This window comes from Zychaea mexicana, assembly GCF_025766255.1.
Source record: "Zychaea mexicana strain RSA 1403 chromosome Unknown BDB00scaffold_8, whole genome shotgun sequence".
Taxonomy (NCBI): domain Eukaryota; kingdom Fungi; phylum Mucoromycota; class Mucoromycetes; order Mucorales; family Lichtheimiaceae; genus Zychaea; species Zychaea mexicana.
The window spans coordinates 585,562-601,193 of record NW_026516671.1 but is presented as its reverse complement, the minus strand read 5'-3'; the positions used below and the strand labels follow the sequence as shown (position 1 = coordinate 601,193).

The 15,632-nt window shown below is 43.8% G+C and overlaps 5 protein-coding genes across 5 annotated transcripts; 3 read left to right on the top strand and 2 right to left on the bottom strand.

Annotated features, from left to right (window-relative positions):
• Positions 1–802: 802 nt before the first annotated feature.
• Positions 803–1,618, top strand: BDB00DRAFT_587805 (uncharacterized protein). Its single transcript, XM_053117956.1, has one exon. The coding sequence runs from the start codon at positions 838–840 to the stop codon at positions 1,258–1,260; it is 423 nt and encodes a 140-aa protein (XP_052983987.1). The 5' UTR covers positions 803–837; the 3' UTR covers positions 1,261–1,618.
• A 1,824-nt stretch (positions 1,619–3,442) lies between these two features.
• Positions 3,443–3,842, top strand: BDB00DRAFT_868326 (uncharacterized protein; the record flags this gene model as incomplete). The annotated part of the gene is made up of 2 exons (XM_053126456.1): positions 3,443–3,488; positions 3,715–3,842. The coding sequence occupies 2 exons, from the start codon at positions 3,443–3,445 to the stop codon at positions 3,840–3,842; spliced, it is 174 nt and encodes a 57-aa protein (XP_052983986.1).
• Positions 3,843–5,570: 1,728 nt separating this feature from the next.
• BDB00DRAFT_784641 (uncharacterized protein) lies at positions 5,571–6,535 on the bottom strand (the record flags this gene model as incomplete). Its single annotated transcript, XM_053120476.1, has 4 exons — positions 5,571–5,692; positions 5,882–6,016; positions 6,225–6,374; positions 6,478–6,535. 4 exons carry the CDS (start codon positions 6,533–6,535, stop codon positions 5,571–5,573), a joined length of 465 nt encoding a protein of 154 aa, XP_052983985.1.
• A 1,441-nt stretch (positions 6,536–7,976) lies between these two features.
• BDB00DRAFT_784640 (uncharacterized protein) lies at positions 7,977–13,795 on the top strand (the record flags this gene model as incomplete). Its single annotated transcript, XM_053120475.1, has 5 exons — positions 7,977–8,246; positions 8,333–8,401; positions 8,474–8,659; positions 8,724–10,235; positions 10,304–13,795. The coding sequence occupies 5 exons, from the start codon at positions 7,977–7,979 to the stop codon at positions 13,793–13,795; spliced, it is 5,529 nt and encodes a 1,842-aa protein (XP_052983984.1).
• Positions 13,796–13,936: 141 nt separating this feature from the next.
• BDB00DRAFT_868324 (uncharacterized protein) lies at positions 13,937–14,987 on the bottom strand (the record flags this gene model as incomplete). Its single annotated transcript, XM_053126455.1, has 4 exons — positions 13,937–14,213; positions 14,273–14,363; positions 14,515–14,720; positions 14,839–14,987. The coding sequence occupies 4 exons, from the start codon at positions 14,985–14,987 to the stop codon at positions 13,937–13,939; spliced, it is 723 nt and encodes a 240-aa protein (XP_052983983.1).
• Positions 14,988–15,632: the final 645 nt, after the last annotated feature.

Here is a 15,632-nt window from a genome sequence, read left to right as displayed (position 1 = left end):
GTACCAAGCGCAATGGCAGTAGGAAGATGTAAAAATAAAGATCGCGTTTATTACAATCGTCACTCGATCTGCCCAATAGTTACAATTACATTATTTAAGAAAGTACAATAAGAAACCAAGTTTATTTGATGTTGCCTGACAAGTCGACCGACTTTTATGAATCCTTCGTTCCTCAAGGGAGGTTGCCCTCCCTTGTTTTCCGCAAGCCTCAGTTCCCGGCAGAACCTACACCTTTCCCTTTCTTGTCCACAAGCCTCAGTTCCCGACAGAACCTACTCCTCCACAGTTCCTACAAATAAAAGAAATATGATAGCACAAAGGTCTGTCAGCGGCGAACATATACGTACCCACAAGGGAGGTTGCCCTCCCTTGTTTTCCGCAAGCCTCAGTTCCCGGCAGAACCTACACCTTTCCCTTTCTTGTCCACAAGCCTCAGTTCCCGACAGAACCTACTCCTCCACAGTTCCTACAAATAAAAGAAATATGATAGCACAAAGGTCTGTCAGCGGCGAACATATACGTACCCACAAGGGAGGTTGCCCTCCCTTGTTTTCCGCAAGCCTCAGTTCCCGGCAGAACCTACACCTTTCCCTTTCTTGTCCACAAGCCTCAGTTCCCGACAGAACCTACTCCTCCACAGTTCCTACAAATAAAAGAAATATGATAGCACAAAGGTCTGTCAGCGGCGAACATATACGTACCCACAAGGGAGGTTGCCCTCCCTTGTTTTCCGCAAGCCTCAGTTCCCGGCAGAACCTACACCTTTCCCTTTCTTGTCCACAAGCCTCAGTTCCCGACAGAACCTACTCCTCCACAGTTCCTACAAATAAAAGAAATATGATAGCACAAAGGTCTGTCAGCGGCGAACATATACGTACCCACAAGGGAGGTTGCCCTCCCTTGTTTTCCGCAAGCCTCAGTTCCCGGCAGAACCTACACCTTTCCCTTTCTTGTCCACAAGCCTCAGTTCCCGACAGAACCTACTCCTCCACAGTTCCTACAAATAAAAGAAATATGATAGCACAAAGGTCTGTCAGCGGCGAACATATACGTACCCACAAGGGAGGTTGCCCTCCCTTGTTTTCCGCAAGCCTCAGTTCCCGGCAGAACCTACACCTTTCCCTTTCTAGTCCACAAGCCTCAGTTCCCGACAGAACCTACTCCTCCACAGTTCCTACAAATAAAAGAAATAGCACAAAGGTCTGTCAGCGGCGAACATATACGTACCTCTTTGCACACACTCTCGCTTTCAGTTTTTGAGGAAGATAAAAAACCAAGATGAAACAAAGAACTTTGCAAATGTACAAAAGATGAGCAAGAGCCAGTCGTGCACGACTAGCTCCCTTCAACTATGCACACCCACAGGGACACTCGAGCGGGATGAAAGGTAAAAAGTGATAATGAAAGAAACACTGCAAATGTACAAAAGATGAGCAAGAGCCAGTCGTGCACGACTAGCTCCCTTCAACTATGCACACCCACAGGGACACTCGAGCGGGATGAAAAATAAAAGAAAGGTAAAAAGTGATAATGAAAGAAACACTGCAAATGTACAAAGATGAATATGAAGACCAAAGAAAAGAATAAAGGGCAAAACGCGCAGTCGATTCTTTTTTTTCATGAGCCCGATAAACAAAATGACGGAGCTTAAAAATTTTGTTGTCACTACTGCCCTAAGGAGCCAGTGAACTGCAGCAATGTGAAGAAGTGCCTTGATGATAATTATCGTTGTAGTCTGACGACTGTCATGCTAGTGTCTTTTTCTTATGGTGCGTATATGTTTGTTTCACTATGCGGCTCCGCTTGCCGTGCTCCGCTCTGATCCAACAATTGTCGGCGACGGGTCTGTGCGCTTTAATGGAACAAAGAACCGGCGATATAAAAAGAGTATGAAACCTGGGGATCATGATGATTTTTTATATGTGAAGCGTACCCAGCAATACTATTGATACTCGATATGACCTTCTTTTCTTAGCTGACGATCAAGAAACGGCCGCTGCCAATTTCATCAGCGCAATTTATAACGGTTTGACAATCTCTTTTATGAAACGTGGGGATCGTGATGATTTTTATAAGTGAAGCTTACCACCTATTCAAGAAGATGCTTGGACTTTGGAGGACCATGCTGCCATGTCCAGTGACGATAACCCTGTCGCCACTACTAAAGGAGAAAACAACAACAACTATTATACCTCGCCAACAATGCAGCAACAGCATCATCCATAACGTGTCCATCGCAATAACACGAGCCAAATTTAATTTTATACGTAGACAAAGTTTTTCTATGCACTGGTCTTTTGATTATGTAGCAATATTTTTATCGTGTAGAAGGAGGCCCTTCTTTTTTATTATATTTTGGCATACGTCACCGGTTTACATGAATATATATATATATATATATATATTCTTGTGATGCTTCTCGCCGATCAATGGAAATTGCAGTCATAAGTTTTGTATTGTAAAAAAGGTAGACACAATTTCGAACCTGAAATTAACGCAATATGTACAACAATATCAGGGATTGCATCTGTTAGAAGTCCCCTCTTCCATAGTTGCTGATGAGGACTTTGAACGCGCGTTTAATAAGTGGGATCTTGTAATACATAGCCTAGTGAGTCATAATCTCGACGTTTTTTTTCAGAGCGTGATGCCCCTCCGTCTTTGCAGCTGCTTCGAGTGCCTGCACTAACTTGCGACCAAACGCCGTTTCAGGTTGGTGGAGGAAAAAAAAGGGAGAAGCCAGTGGGCACCTTGGCCAACGACAACAGGAGCTAGTGTAGCAAGTTATGGATGAAAGTAGACACCCGTAGACATAGCAGTATCTTGCACGGGAAAAGAATGGTTCCGATGAAGCTTAAAGGAAACAAGTTTATAAGCCATCAGTCATTGATACATAAGCATCCGCGCTGCCGCAACCCATATCTGCACACCGCTTCCCATTCTAGCAAAACGAACAAGCGCACAAGTAATAGAAGACCAGCCAAGTATAAAGCGTTCAGATAGTAGTCTTGTAAACTAGAAAACAGGAACAGAGAAACAAAACCCATCAGCGCTGACATATTCTCTCTAAACACCGCCACTGAAGCCATCACCATTGCGTCCTCAACACCATCCAGTAGAAGCAGGTATCATACTCGCCGTCATTCTTTACACCAAATGTGTAGCATTGAAGACTGATTGTACGCGAAAACATGGCTTGATGCTTGGAAAAGTGCCTGATAAAGTAAGAAGAAAACAAAACAGAAATGAGCCACGTCGATAAACCCGTTTCATGAGATCGCCATTGTTCACACAGGAAACGATTCTGCTCCTCTTTCCAACCCATGCCTTCCTTGGCTGGCTGAAAACTACACAATAAGACTTGCAGAATTATAGACGAGGGATGACTTGCTTTCGTATGTTCCCATGTACTGCGGCGTCGTTTGTTTCTAACAGTATAATCATGATCATTCTGGATTTCTTTTTAACAGCAACAGCAAAAGTACAAGGTTTTGAAGCAGTGCCGGGCAGTTGTTCCCTCCCCCTCCCTATGACTCCATTACAGCGTCCATCGCTTCATCAATATCTGCACCTGTATAAACATCGCTGCTGAAACACCGGTATCCGTCCCCACCACCACCACCAACTTCCGCCACTAGTTCTCTTGCCCCCACCGCCTCCCCCTCACAAGCTTCCGCCCCTGCTCCCGCTACTACCTCTACCAACGGTAATAAGCAAAGCAACAACAACAACAACAACAACAACAACAACAACAACAACAGCAACAACAGCAACAACAACAACAGCAAAAGCAAAAGCAAAAGCAGCACCAGCCGCCCAGGATATTCTCACAAAGCGCATAAGGCGCAACAGTAAATTTTCTTTTCTTCTTTGCTTCTTGGCTTGCCGGTAAGCCAACTCCATCTCAAACTGTGTTTTGCCTCCAAAGTGCATACGATGGTCCAATGATTTTTGTTGACGATTTGCGTGCTGTATCCTTGACCGAATGAAAACATCGAGAAAGGTCCTATTGTTCTCAAAGATTAAACATGTTGCTTTTGACCAGTGCCAGTATATAAAACTCAAACAGCATGTAGCTTCATATAAGCAAAAAGATACATTTGAATGATGGGGTTGCTGAAAGATGTCGGCATGAGCGAGTCGAGACTAGGGTTCAAATGCGTTGCATGCTTAGTACATACTGCTTCCGAATTTTTTTTGTGTAGAATGGTTTGCTGCTACCAGGGCTGTCCAGAAATATTCAAAAAAAAGCTCACTTGAGGCGTTCAGGTTTTTGTAATATATCACGCGTGGACAACAATGTCGATAAAGGAAAGACGTTGATGGGTTGAGGCTATTAAGTCGCTTATTTATGCTGTTTACATGGTTAACAAATGTTCATTACATGAATATCGATAATGTTTGAATACAGTATAGTGAAAGCGCTTGACCATGTTATTTCTTCGTTCATTTGTTGACTTGCGGAATACATAACGTGGCGTATGACTAGAAAGTTGACGGTAAAGAAAGAGGGGTATTTCATTGAGTGCCAATGTGATACGATAGCAAAATACTTCTATTATATTTGTGGGCTATAACATATATATCTTTACTTGGGCAGATCTTTAGTTTCTTTTTTTTTTCAATATGATAGCGTTAACAGGCATAATAAAATCATCAGGCGACATGAACCTTAGGGATGACTGCTAGCTTTTCAAATTATTTCCGTGGCGACGGCAGCTTTGTCATAATATGATGATGGTACTTTTCTGTGTGACAGAATGTTGAATGGTATCGAGTCATGCACACGCGTATTTTGATAGTATTGCCATGAAATACGCGGATATGTTGTTTCTCATTAGAAGCATGATATAACAGGCCAACCTCTCATCATCACGTTGTCATTTATCTGAGAGCTTAGCACAACATCAGTTTTCTTTGTCGGAATTGATGCTGCCATCCTACAGTACCCGCTCGTTAAATCGATCACCTTTAAACCGATACCAAAATACCAGCTCGGTAAGCAGTAAAATATCGGACGTTCGCTAAACCGATCACCGATCATTTGTCCCACGATTGATCGGTTATTTTTGGTTAGGTTATTATGCTTAATAGCTTAATTGGCGAAATTGGTGATATGAGATTGCATCAAATTTAAAGACCTGATTCTTCTCTTCACAGATGTTCAGAGTCTCAATGGCTCAACAGATAGGAAGATCGACGACCAATTGCTGGTATTTTCGTTTCATCTTCGCTATCGCCTATTTGATGTCTTCCTGTTCTTCTTCTTTTCCCCCTCAACAACTCGCATTCCAACCTGAAATGTATATAAACATTACATGTAATGGTGTAACATCATAAGATGGTCCTTCCAGCGAGTCCTATATCTCACATGGCGGACCCTCAATCTTTAATTCGTTAAACCGATCACTTTCTCGAAAAACAGAGGTGATCGGTTTAACGAGCGGGTACTGTATACACATTGGAGATTATTTGGTATGTAGCTTGACGGTAAAGCTGATGCGTCTCTTGCTCCTGATGAAAATACTTTTTATTGCTGTCGTTGTTGCTGCTACTATTCTTTGATATATTTACACCGGTGGTTGTAGCACGAAGATCTGGAGGTAGAGACGGGTGGTGCCGAAGAAGCGTACGCCGATAAAGTAGAGTGATAAGGAAGAGAGGGCGGATGACCGTTCGTCCCTCCTTAAAACTAGTACTTTTGTCGTAGCTGTTATGTAAAAAAAGAAAAAAATGATCACAAGTGGATCGTTTGATGAAGTGTCTGCACAAGGCATCCAAAAGCGTCACGACATACCACCCGCTCAAACTCGTGTTTTTTGATTAACGTATTTCGTTGGGAACCCATCTCTGTAAGATATTTGAAATGTTTTCCTATAACCTTGCTTTTCCTTGTAGCCGTGCTCAAAGATATAGCCAACGTAATCAGCCAAACTAGAGGGGGTATCACAGCATAGGGCATCAACATCGTGCCCGGCAGCAAGCCTTTTCTCCTTCGTTTGGTCCTTTGGCAAACCTATCCATGACATTATGCCACTGGTAACAAGGTACAGCGCTACGTAAGAAAATCCCTCAAGATCACAGCTGCTGGTCGATTTTTATTTAGTATTTCAAAGAAGTGTGTCAATAGTGCAAGCAACAAGGATAGGCAATCCTAAAGATCATTGTGATGCATAGCTCACTTTCTCCGTGATCAGCATGGATTTTTGAATATAAACGCGTACCTACGGACCTGAGTCCTTCTCTCCACACGACGTGTTTGCCAGCAAACTTGTTTTTTTTAACCAAGCTGAAATCGTTGAGGTAGGCTCTGTCATCCCTGTCATTGACGCCCACGACAATAGTGTTTGGTTTTATATCCCGGTGGAGGTAACCTTTACTGTACGCGAGTCAACTATCATTCCGAAGTCAATGCATTAGCTGGGCACTTCATTTATTTAAATGCTTTAGTCAAAAGAAATATCATAGACACTTTACCACTTGTAAAGATACCAAACATGCCAACAGTGCTGGTGCCGAAGGTCCTGCTGCACATGTTGAACAAGCCTTTTAACGATGCTAGAAGCGGAAAATACTCATTGTCGAGCACGTTTCTTATTAATTTTCTAACTATTATACTTCGCTCATGACATATACTTAGGGCCCCTTAGATCCATGACTAGAGCGTTGTATTTTCCTTTTACATCAAAGTACAGAGGCTGCCAGACATGATACTCATTGCTTCCACACAGCTCTTGATAGATAGTAAAGATAATAGATGCCACAGAGCAGGATAATCGACCTGGCCGTTGAGAGACATGAAGATAGAAAAGGAATTTAAGAAACAATCAGGAGCTTGTTGAGAATAGCGCGATTAGGATGTAGGAAGGAGGGATCGTTAAAGAGCAAGAATGAGCGAAGCAAGTGGTATGAAATGCTGCATACCACCTAGCATTATGCGATGACCCCACCCTTTACTCCAAAGAAGTAGGCTTAGGCAAAGCTGGACAGCAGCAAAAGCAAAAAGAGGACGGACTTGACTGTGAAAAACAACAGTTTGGTCCAGATTATCACGACAGCAGACTTTCTCTTTGGTATCAGACGAGGGCTGCCTCACTTGAGAAAGGAAAGTGTATTTTCTTTACATGTACGCTATAGTTGGAGAGACTGCTTGTGGTAGCTGTAAAGTAATAGAGAAGACAGGAGGCGCGATGGACGGGATTCAAAAGGGAAAACTCTAAAGTGTCTTTCTTTCATGCAATCTGCTTCCATACCAGCTAATATCATACAGCGAGCAGAAATGGAACATTTGACAGGTTGACCAGCTGCATAGATAACAGCGTGGTAGTATAGTAGCAAAGAAGGATTGAAGCGCGGAAGCTTGATTGCTCCTAAGTAGTTAGTCTCGTATCATATGAGCGTAATAGATTCTGAGAATGTTTTAACCAACTGCGCCCCTCTTGGAGCATAGTATATATATATGCCAAAGGACATCCGTAGTTAGTTAGTATACCACACTTTGTAATTGAAGCACATTTTCCAAACCATTTGATCAACATACCACTCAGTACCACTCAGTGAGTGAATGAAAACTATGATAAAAGGCTACTAGCTCTGTGATGTAGCCAAAACGAACTACTTTACTGGCTACGCAAAATTGTCAAGAAACAAATGATTCATCGTCATAATGTGTAAGCCTGTTTCTTTTACACTTTTACATCAGTCCCAGGGTGCGTGCTCAATTGATTACATATTCAACTGGTTGCAATAATATTCTTGAATCAAATATAACGTAAGAGAATAATACCCAGGAGATCGGATCATAACAACTAGCAGGTAGAGATCCAGCATCATTGCCGTACATGCACAACCATGCTTTTCATTGGAACATACTGACCAATCAGTGTAAGCACTTGGTTTTTGTGACCCTACAATATGTCATCCCCGCTGGGATTTTTTTTTTGCCGGGATATCCCTCTCTTTGTCTCCTTCTTTTCATGCCTGGTGCGACAACCACTTCTGGCGGCAGTAATGTGCCTTCCGGCAATTTACTCTCACAGAAACCCATCAGTCTTTGGTTCCATGACCCGAGCACATTCCAGAACCAGGATGCCGTGGTGAATCCCGACCACTTTGCAAATTTCCGTAACGGTCAACTCTTACGCATTCATTTTCCTCAACAACCCTCGTCGACCGAACGAGAGCCGCTTATCGTTAAGGCAACAGTCGTGGATCGCGAAGCACTGGCTCGGCAGCAATCACTTCAGGTTTGCAAGAGAAGAGATAAAACAAAAGAATAGAGAAATATAGAAATTAACCTTGATAGCTTACTTTCTGCTGAGAAAACATACAGATCTCTATTTCGCGAGACATTGCCGATCGATTGAATCTTCGGTTTCGTATTGAAGTCTATGTAGAGCTGGTATGAGATCGCGTGCGGGGATAGAAAAGAACTTTCTCCTGTAGAAACGGGCGTTAATACCTACATGTATAGATTGATCCGCCCGAGGCTGCATTGGATCACGTAGAGCTTTCATTTAAAGAGCAATATCTCGGTCGAAGCGATATGTGGCGGCTACAGCAAAGTCTAAACGGCACATGCGTTTATGCAGAGAAGAAAATTCTGTTTGCAGGCGTTATCAAGGCTACTGTACGACGACAGTTTATCAATGATAGAGAGGTTCGACCTAGATTCATGCAAAACAGTAATTAAAGCTCAACATGAGAGTTAACGCCATCTGTAGATGCTTTCTGGGTACATCAACGAAAACACACGTATGATCTTTCGATCGAGTTCAGCCAAATACTTTTTATTCATCCAACTATCACGCGAAATGTGGGAATTCGACGAAGACGGTGAACTCTACTTTGAAAAAGTCGTCAACAACTTTCTTCCCGAACTGTTCAATCGCTGGAAAGAAGAAGGCACCAACCACGTTGTTTCAATTGTCTTGTTTACACGCGTATTCTATGACGGCAATACTGATCCATTCGACCATCTTGTATCCAAGTCACCTGATGGCCGCTATTACAAGGACTTTTACAAAGTCATTGCTGATTGGGAAAGCACCGATGATTGGATGTCAGTGATTGCCCCGCTCAAGGAAGAACAATTGACGTTCCAAAAGGATGTGCTGATGCGCAAAAACAAGGATGAGCAGAGCGTGGTCAGCGGTCGGATCTCGGTTGCTTATGAGGGCAATGTGCTCGAGGCGGTCAACCTGGCATTGAATCCGTTTGATAACCATTATGTTGATCGTGATTTGATGCGGACGGGTCTCTCAATTATCTTGATCACACCAGGGGCCGGCAAGTTCGCCGTAAATAAGAAACTGCTTCGGTTGACCAACGAGCGCATGACAGATAATGGCATTGCGATGGACTTGGTGTGTCTGTCGCCCCTACCACTCCATGTCACTCCATTGTTCGCCTACCAGTCCTCACCACCGCCAGTTGAGATCGCTCAGGAATATACATTGGTGTCATCGTCGTCAAGGCAACAACAGCAACAACAACAACAACAACAACAAAGCAAAGGGTCTCCAGATACCAAAATTGTGGGAAACTTAACTAAACAAAAAGCTATCGAATCGTGGGACCCGCTCTACTTGGATGACAATCTGGGCGATACATATACCTACTACTCTGTTCCGCATTGGATCGACTGCAGTTTTTACAACCACGAAACTGGCCATTTCATTAAACAAGACAAGTTCCATACACGTTGCAAAATGTACGAACTACAAATGATGGGCATCATGGAACATGATCTCGCTGGCATATCGATCCCACTACTGTCTGAAAACGCCGCAAAGCAACAGCAACAGCAGCTTGCAGCCATCACACGCACCTTAAAGACGCAACGCAGCAGTAGTAGCTTGAACGATAAATTATCGACAAAGTCTGCGGACTCTGGACATGGAAATGGTGAAGCATACCTATCACGTTCGGCAAATTTTTCATCTATAAGGCATCCTCCATTCTTACACGGTGGCGGTGGTGCCGCTACTGCTGCCAATACGATTATACCACCATCATCATCCGTTACCGCCGCATCAACAATCGATTATGAAAGGTATGATGGATTAGTGTTTAAAGAAAGTCTCGAACCACGATTCAATCGGCGAGTAACCACCGCCACACCACCGCCTAAACTCATGACACCCACTAAGCAAAAAAGCTCCATGGAGAGTCCTGACCGGCCGGACGCAATGGATCAGTGGCCAATGCGGTTTAATGCACTTAAATCAAATACAGTAAGAATTATTCATTTAAACATAAGCATAAAAGATTAGAGTACAAAAATACTAAGTATCATGTGCAGACGTGGCATCACGGCGATCAACGACGTGTCATGTCAATACTGTCTCAGTCACAACAAGGGGGTGCTAAAATCACTTTTGACAACAATGTACGCAAAGACGATCATCCCACTCGTGTAACCGAAATATTTAAGGGACCTTCCCCAGGACGTGACGACCCTGCTGCTACTGCTGCACCTATCCGAATCAAACCTTCGCGCCGAGGGACGATGAACAGCAACGACATCCGGGTGATGGCACAAATTGCAACGACAGATGGTGGGCAGAATTCACCAGGTCTAGACGATGAAGATCTGATGCTCGTGAGTTCTAGCACAGTCGATCCGGTGCCAATCAATAACAAGTCTGGCAGGCCAGACAGTCGAAGCAAATCCACTAACCCTTCACCACGTCAAAACGCTGCCGGCAGCTGTCCTTCGATCCACAAACACTCGGGGAACAGTGATTTGATCCGCACAAGTTTTGGCGGTGGAAACCGGTCGTCTCCTTCGCACGCCTGGCATAACCGCTTCACAAGCGCATCCCGTAACGGCTTGATCAATCCATGCAACCCCTCTGACTATTCAGTGATATTCACATCACACTTGCGTCGCTGGCTGCATGCATTGCCACGCGCCGATCATTACGACGGTGCACGTGTGCATTGGCGATCAATCACGTCACCTGCATGCTTACCCCTAACGACCGATTATTTTCCTTCAAACGAAGAACTCAAAAAACACTATAATCACTACATGTACACTGTGTCAGCCAGTGAGGACGTTAACTTGTACCAAGCAGGCGATCGGAACCTGTCCGAACATATCAAAACTGCAAATCTGTTGACAGAAATGATCAGCCAGCGTCTCGCGCAAGGTTTCCAGATCATCGTGGATATCACAGCATCAGCCCACCAGAAGCCTGTGAATAAAGTGTATGGCCATGGGTTGTCTGGTGGTGGCGGCGATGGTAGCGGGACTGGATTTATTGGCCCACCTAACAGCATGAGTGGCATGGTAACGACGAGTAGCAACAGCGGTAGTAACAGCAACAAAGATAGTGGCAAAGACGGCAGCGCGACCGGTCCGAACACTATGGCATCTGGTGGTGCTGGCGGCGGCATTGCTGCTGCTGGTAATACGGCTGTACCAGGAACCACTAGTAAAACGCTGGCCACACTTCATGATGAGGCAGACAAAATCAAATGGAAGCACATGGTATGGTGGCTCTCGATGGGACATCAAGTACATCAACTCACATTTGACTCGTCTGGCCAAAATGTGGAAGTACGACGCTATGTTCGTACGATTGATTTTGATATCAAAAAAATGACATACAAATGTGCTATTTGGCCAAAGAATGTAGCGAGTTATCGACCCAAGAGCGTCTCGTTCAGCTATCCAAGCTTACTCTATGCATGGAACTACCTCGACCATCTGGTAGCCGGTTATCAAGAGGAGCTCACAGACAATCTACGCTTCTGGCGAGCACGGTTCATTGTAATACCACGCGAAACACTCCCATCGAGTGCACCTGGAATGACTCCGTCACAACAGGATAACTTGGACGATGAAGAAAAGCGACTTGCGCTGTTCGACACATGGTTGCAAAACTTGCGCAAGGCGAAATGGTTGACACCGCAAGAGCGTGAAGAAATGCAGAAACGTCGCAAGAAGGATCTTGGATACACAGACTTTGGATTAAAAATCACGACCATGGATCCATCGGCATACGTGACGAGCGAAGCATTTAAATCCGTACAATCATCGGCGTCACCGTTGTTTGGTCAGCATACTAGCTTACTATCATCGATTGTCGGTCAAAACCTTGGACTGTCGCGAGAATCCAAGAGCAAGGATATTGCAATAGCAATGCGTGATCCAAAAGCCGGTGTCAAGATGTTTGATCGACGATGGCACTTCAAAGTGTATCGCAGCTCCTTTGTGGGCAGCGAAATGGTGGATTGGCTGATAAGCCAATTTGACGATATAAGCACTCGTGAGGAAGCTGTGGCGTTGGGAAATGCACTCATGGAGCGTAATCCGCCCTTGTTAGTCTCGTCAACGAGCCGACATACATTTTTGGATGGTCATTATTTTTATCGCTTACATGCCGAATTTATGCCTAGTCAGCAACCGCAAAAGGCTTGGTTTACTATAAACAACACATCCTTGGGCAAAAACAAGATTCAATCGTCACCGTCTATGCTCTCAGTCAACAGCAAAGATACTAGTGCTTCGAGTGGGACGGGCGGAGGTGGAGGTAGTATTGGCGGAGGTGCAGGATCAGCATCAGCATCAGTTGCAGCAGCAAACGGAGGCACAGCTAGCGGTGGTGCCTCTGTTGCTTCACCACAATCACCGCGACGGTCAAAGACAACGATTGAGTATGAAATGTCGCGAGAAATGATTATCGACGTTGACCCATACAAAAAGAGTAATCGACGCGAAACAGCCATACTTCACTATGATACCCTACACAACGCCTATAATTGCTATCATTTCCAGCTCAACTGGCTCGGATGCACGGCGCAGCTGGTTCAAGAACTTGTTCAAAACTGGAGCCGCCAAGCAGAGCGATGTGGATTACTGGTTGTGGAAGGCTCTGTCGATCAAGCCTACGATGAATCCGAAAACAACAACCCATTCCAAACTCCTGTCGCCATCAACTTTGCGATCAAACCTCCACCCGTATCCGAGCTAAACGCCCGTTATGAAGTACCCGACAATTTTTATGCTGTAGCGCTCGTACGCCATTTAGGATTTGTCTTGGATGTTGAAGCAGATGACAAATTTGAACGAGCCAAGACCGAAGGAATCCAAATGAAATACACGTATATCAAAGAAGCATACAAGTACGATCAATACATCCATCGATCGGGTGTTGCCTTTGTACAGATTCGACCCGACAATGAAGGCTTTTATTGGGTGAACAATCGGCTCTATACAAACCATACACCAGCTTTGGTCTTGAGCCGTAGCCGTAAACAAGGCTCATCATCATTAGTGCATCCAGAAGTACTGCGCCAGAATTTCCAAGAGTTCTGTTCGGATCCTCAACGGCTCGAAGCCTTTTGGGAAGCTACACGAAATAACTTGATATCCGAGGATCAGCAGGATAACTGGGCATTTGAGAATGCTCGCGTTCCGTCTATTGATACGACATTGACGGAAGATACAGCATCTACGGCGCCAACGACAGCGACAGCAGTGGAAGATGATCAGCAGCAACAGCTACAACTACCGATAATGTCCCCAGAATCCTTGGAAATCAATGCAACAGCTGCAGCGGCCGCGGCTGCAGCTATTGGAGCCACAACACCAACGAACAATCATAGTCCTTCTTCAACTGTTACTGTCACTGCCCCACAACAGCATCAGCAACAGCAACATACCACGTCGACAACAAATTTAGCCACTCGGGCTAATAGTACATCTATTAGTACCAACAACAACAAACCAAAACCATCACCTAGCAGTGCTACTTCCGGCAATAACAACTCAGATGTATTATAGTAGTTTCAATTTAAAAAAAAGAATAATGTGATTGTGTGTGTTATTGAAAGAGAAATTTGGAGGAGATGATTGAGATTGAAGAAAAGGAAAAAGTGAGTAGTGAAAGTGAGGAAAAAAAACTATACACATTACAAAGACTAATTACGAATCCCTGTACAATTGAGCACCCATGGATGTTGTTGTGGTGGCTGAGGAAGAGGTTGAGGAGGAGAGAGATAACGATGGTTGCGATTGTGAATACTGTGATGCTGCGGTGATAACGTTGGTGGTATTAGAAATACTGTGAGGATGAGGATGAGGTTGGTGGGTAGGAGGAGGTTGATGATGATGAAGAGGATGGGCACCAACCGCAGCGGCATCAGTAGTGACAGCATAAAGGGTAGAAGGATCTTGCTGCAGGGTCATACTTCCCTGAAACCTAGTAGTTGCAATAAGTTAATAAGTGAGACAAGTATCACGATAAAATAATATACATACTTGCGTAGTTCTTCATTTTCTCTAACTAGACGTTCAAGTTCGGCTAATATAGATACTTGTGTATTTTTTAAATGCTGAATATGTTGGACAGCTACAGAATGAAGCATATATCGTTTAATAAACCTATTTCTCCTGTGTGGGTGTCTCGTTTTCTTAAGATCTATCCATACATAACACCTCTTTCTTCGTTCTCCCATCCGAGCCCCCCATCCCCTTAGTAAAAACATCGTTTTCGAACTTACTGCGATGCAGCAGAGCCACTTTACTCATTTTCTTATTAAGACAAGCTGGTAGCTGGTTTCGTAACTCCTCAAAACCATCCTTAATTTGAGCTCGTCGTTTTTGTTCAGATTGAATATGGATCTGCCTTCGTATTTCGACGGACGATGTTGATTTACAGCCACTATTACTGCTGTTGCTGATGTTGTTGTTGTTGCTATTACTGTCACTTTATGATATGTATCAGTATCATTTCTCTAAAGCATTTACACGACGAAAATGATCTTGCACTAGCCAGAGAATAAGCAACAAAATCACGGTAAACATAAATTAAGAAATATATTTACGGTTTATCCTGGAAAGATCGGGGTCGACGACGTTGTTGTTTTTTCGTTGGTTCGTCCTCGCCAGGGAATAAAAACCCACTTAGGTCTTCGGTTTTTGTGGGTGTAAGTGGTGACATAGGACTTGATGCAGTAGATGGTTCACGGCCCATTGGTATTGATGACCACATTAATGGATCTTTTTATAATCGGTTCCGTTATCCGTTGTGTATCGTTTATGTGTATAATGAAAGATGGCTTTTTTTTAGTTTTTCTGTTAAGCGTAAAACAACGATAGGTAATCATATTCGAAGCTAAAAAAAGGACATCATTTATATACTATAATGGATGTTACCTGCAGCAGCACTATAAAATAATCCTCCGTCTCTTGCTGAAAAATCATTCATGACAAAAAAGGTACTAAATCATATATAAAGAAACAAAAAAAGAGTCTCTATTTATACTATACAAGATTACACACAGTTTGGTAGGAGAAAGAACCATCCTCTTCCTCTTGCTCTCACTGTCTCCCTCCCCCAGTCAACCCCGGGGGGTGCAGGAATGGGGTCACGGGGCCTTAAAGGAGGACAAAAAGTTTTTGGTAAGAAACGTCAACCGAGAGCAAAGCGGGCACGAAAAGGGAGAGAAAGAAAGCGAGGAAACGAATAACCTATAAGGTAGTTGGCAGTGGAGAAACTAGGAGAAAAAGGAAGAGAGAGAGAGAAAGAGAAAGCTACTACACACTATTTTACATGTTGTTTCTCTTTCTACATGCTAAAAATCTTTTTGCAGGATTATATGTGCAAAATATACTATAA

Coding starts and splice junctions, on each gene's coding strand:
- BDB00DRAFT_587805 (XM_053117956.1), top strand. CDS start 838: ATGATAGCACAAAGGTCTGTCAGCGGCGAACATATACGTACCCACAAG.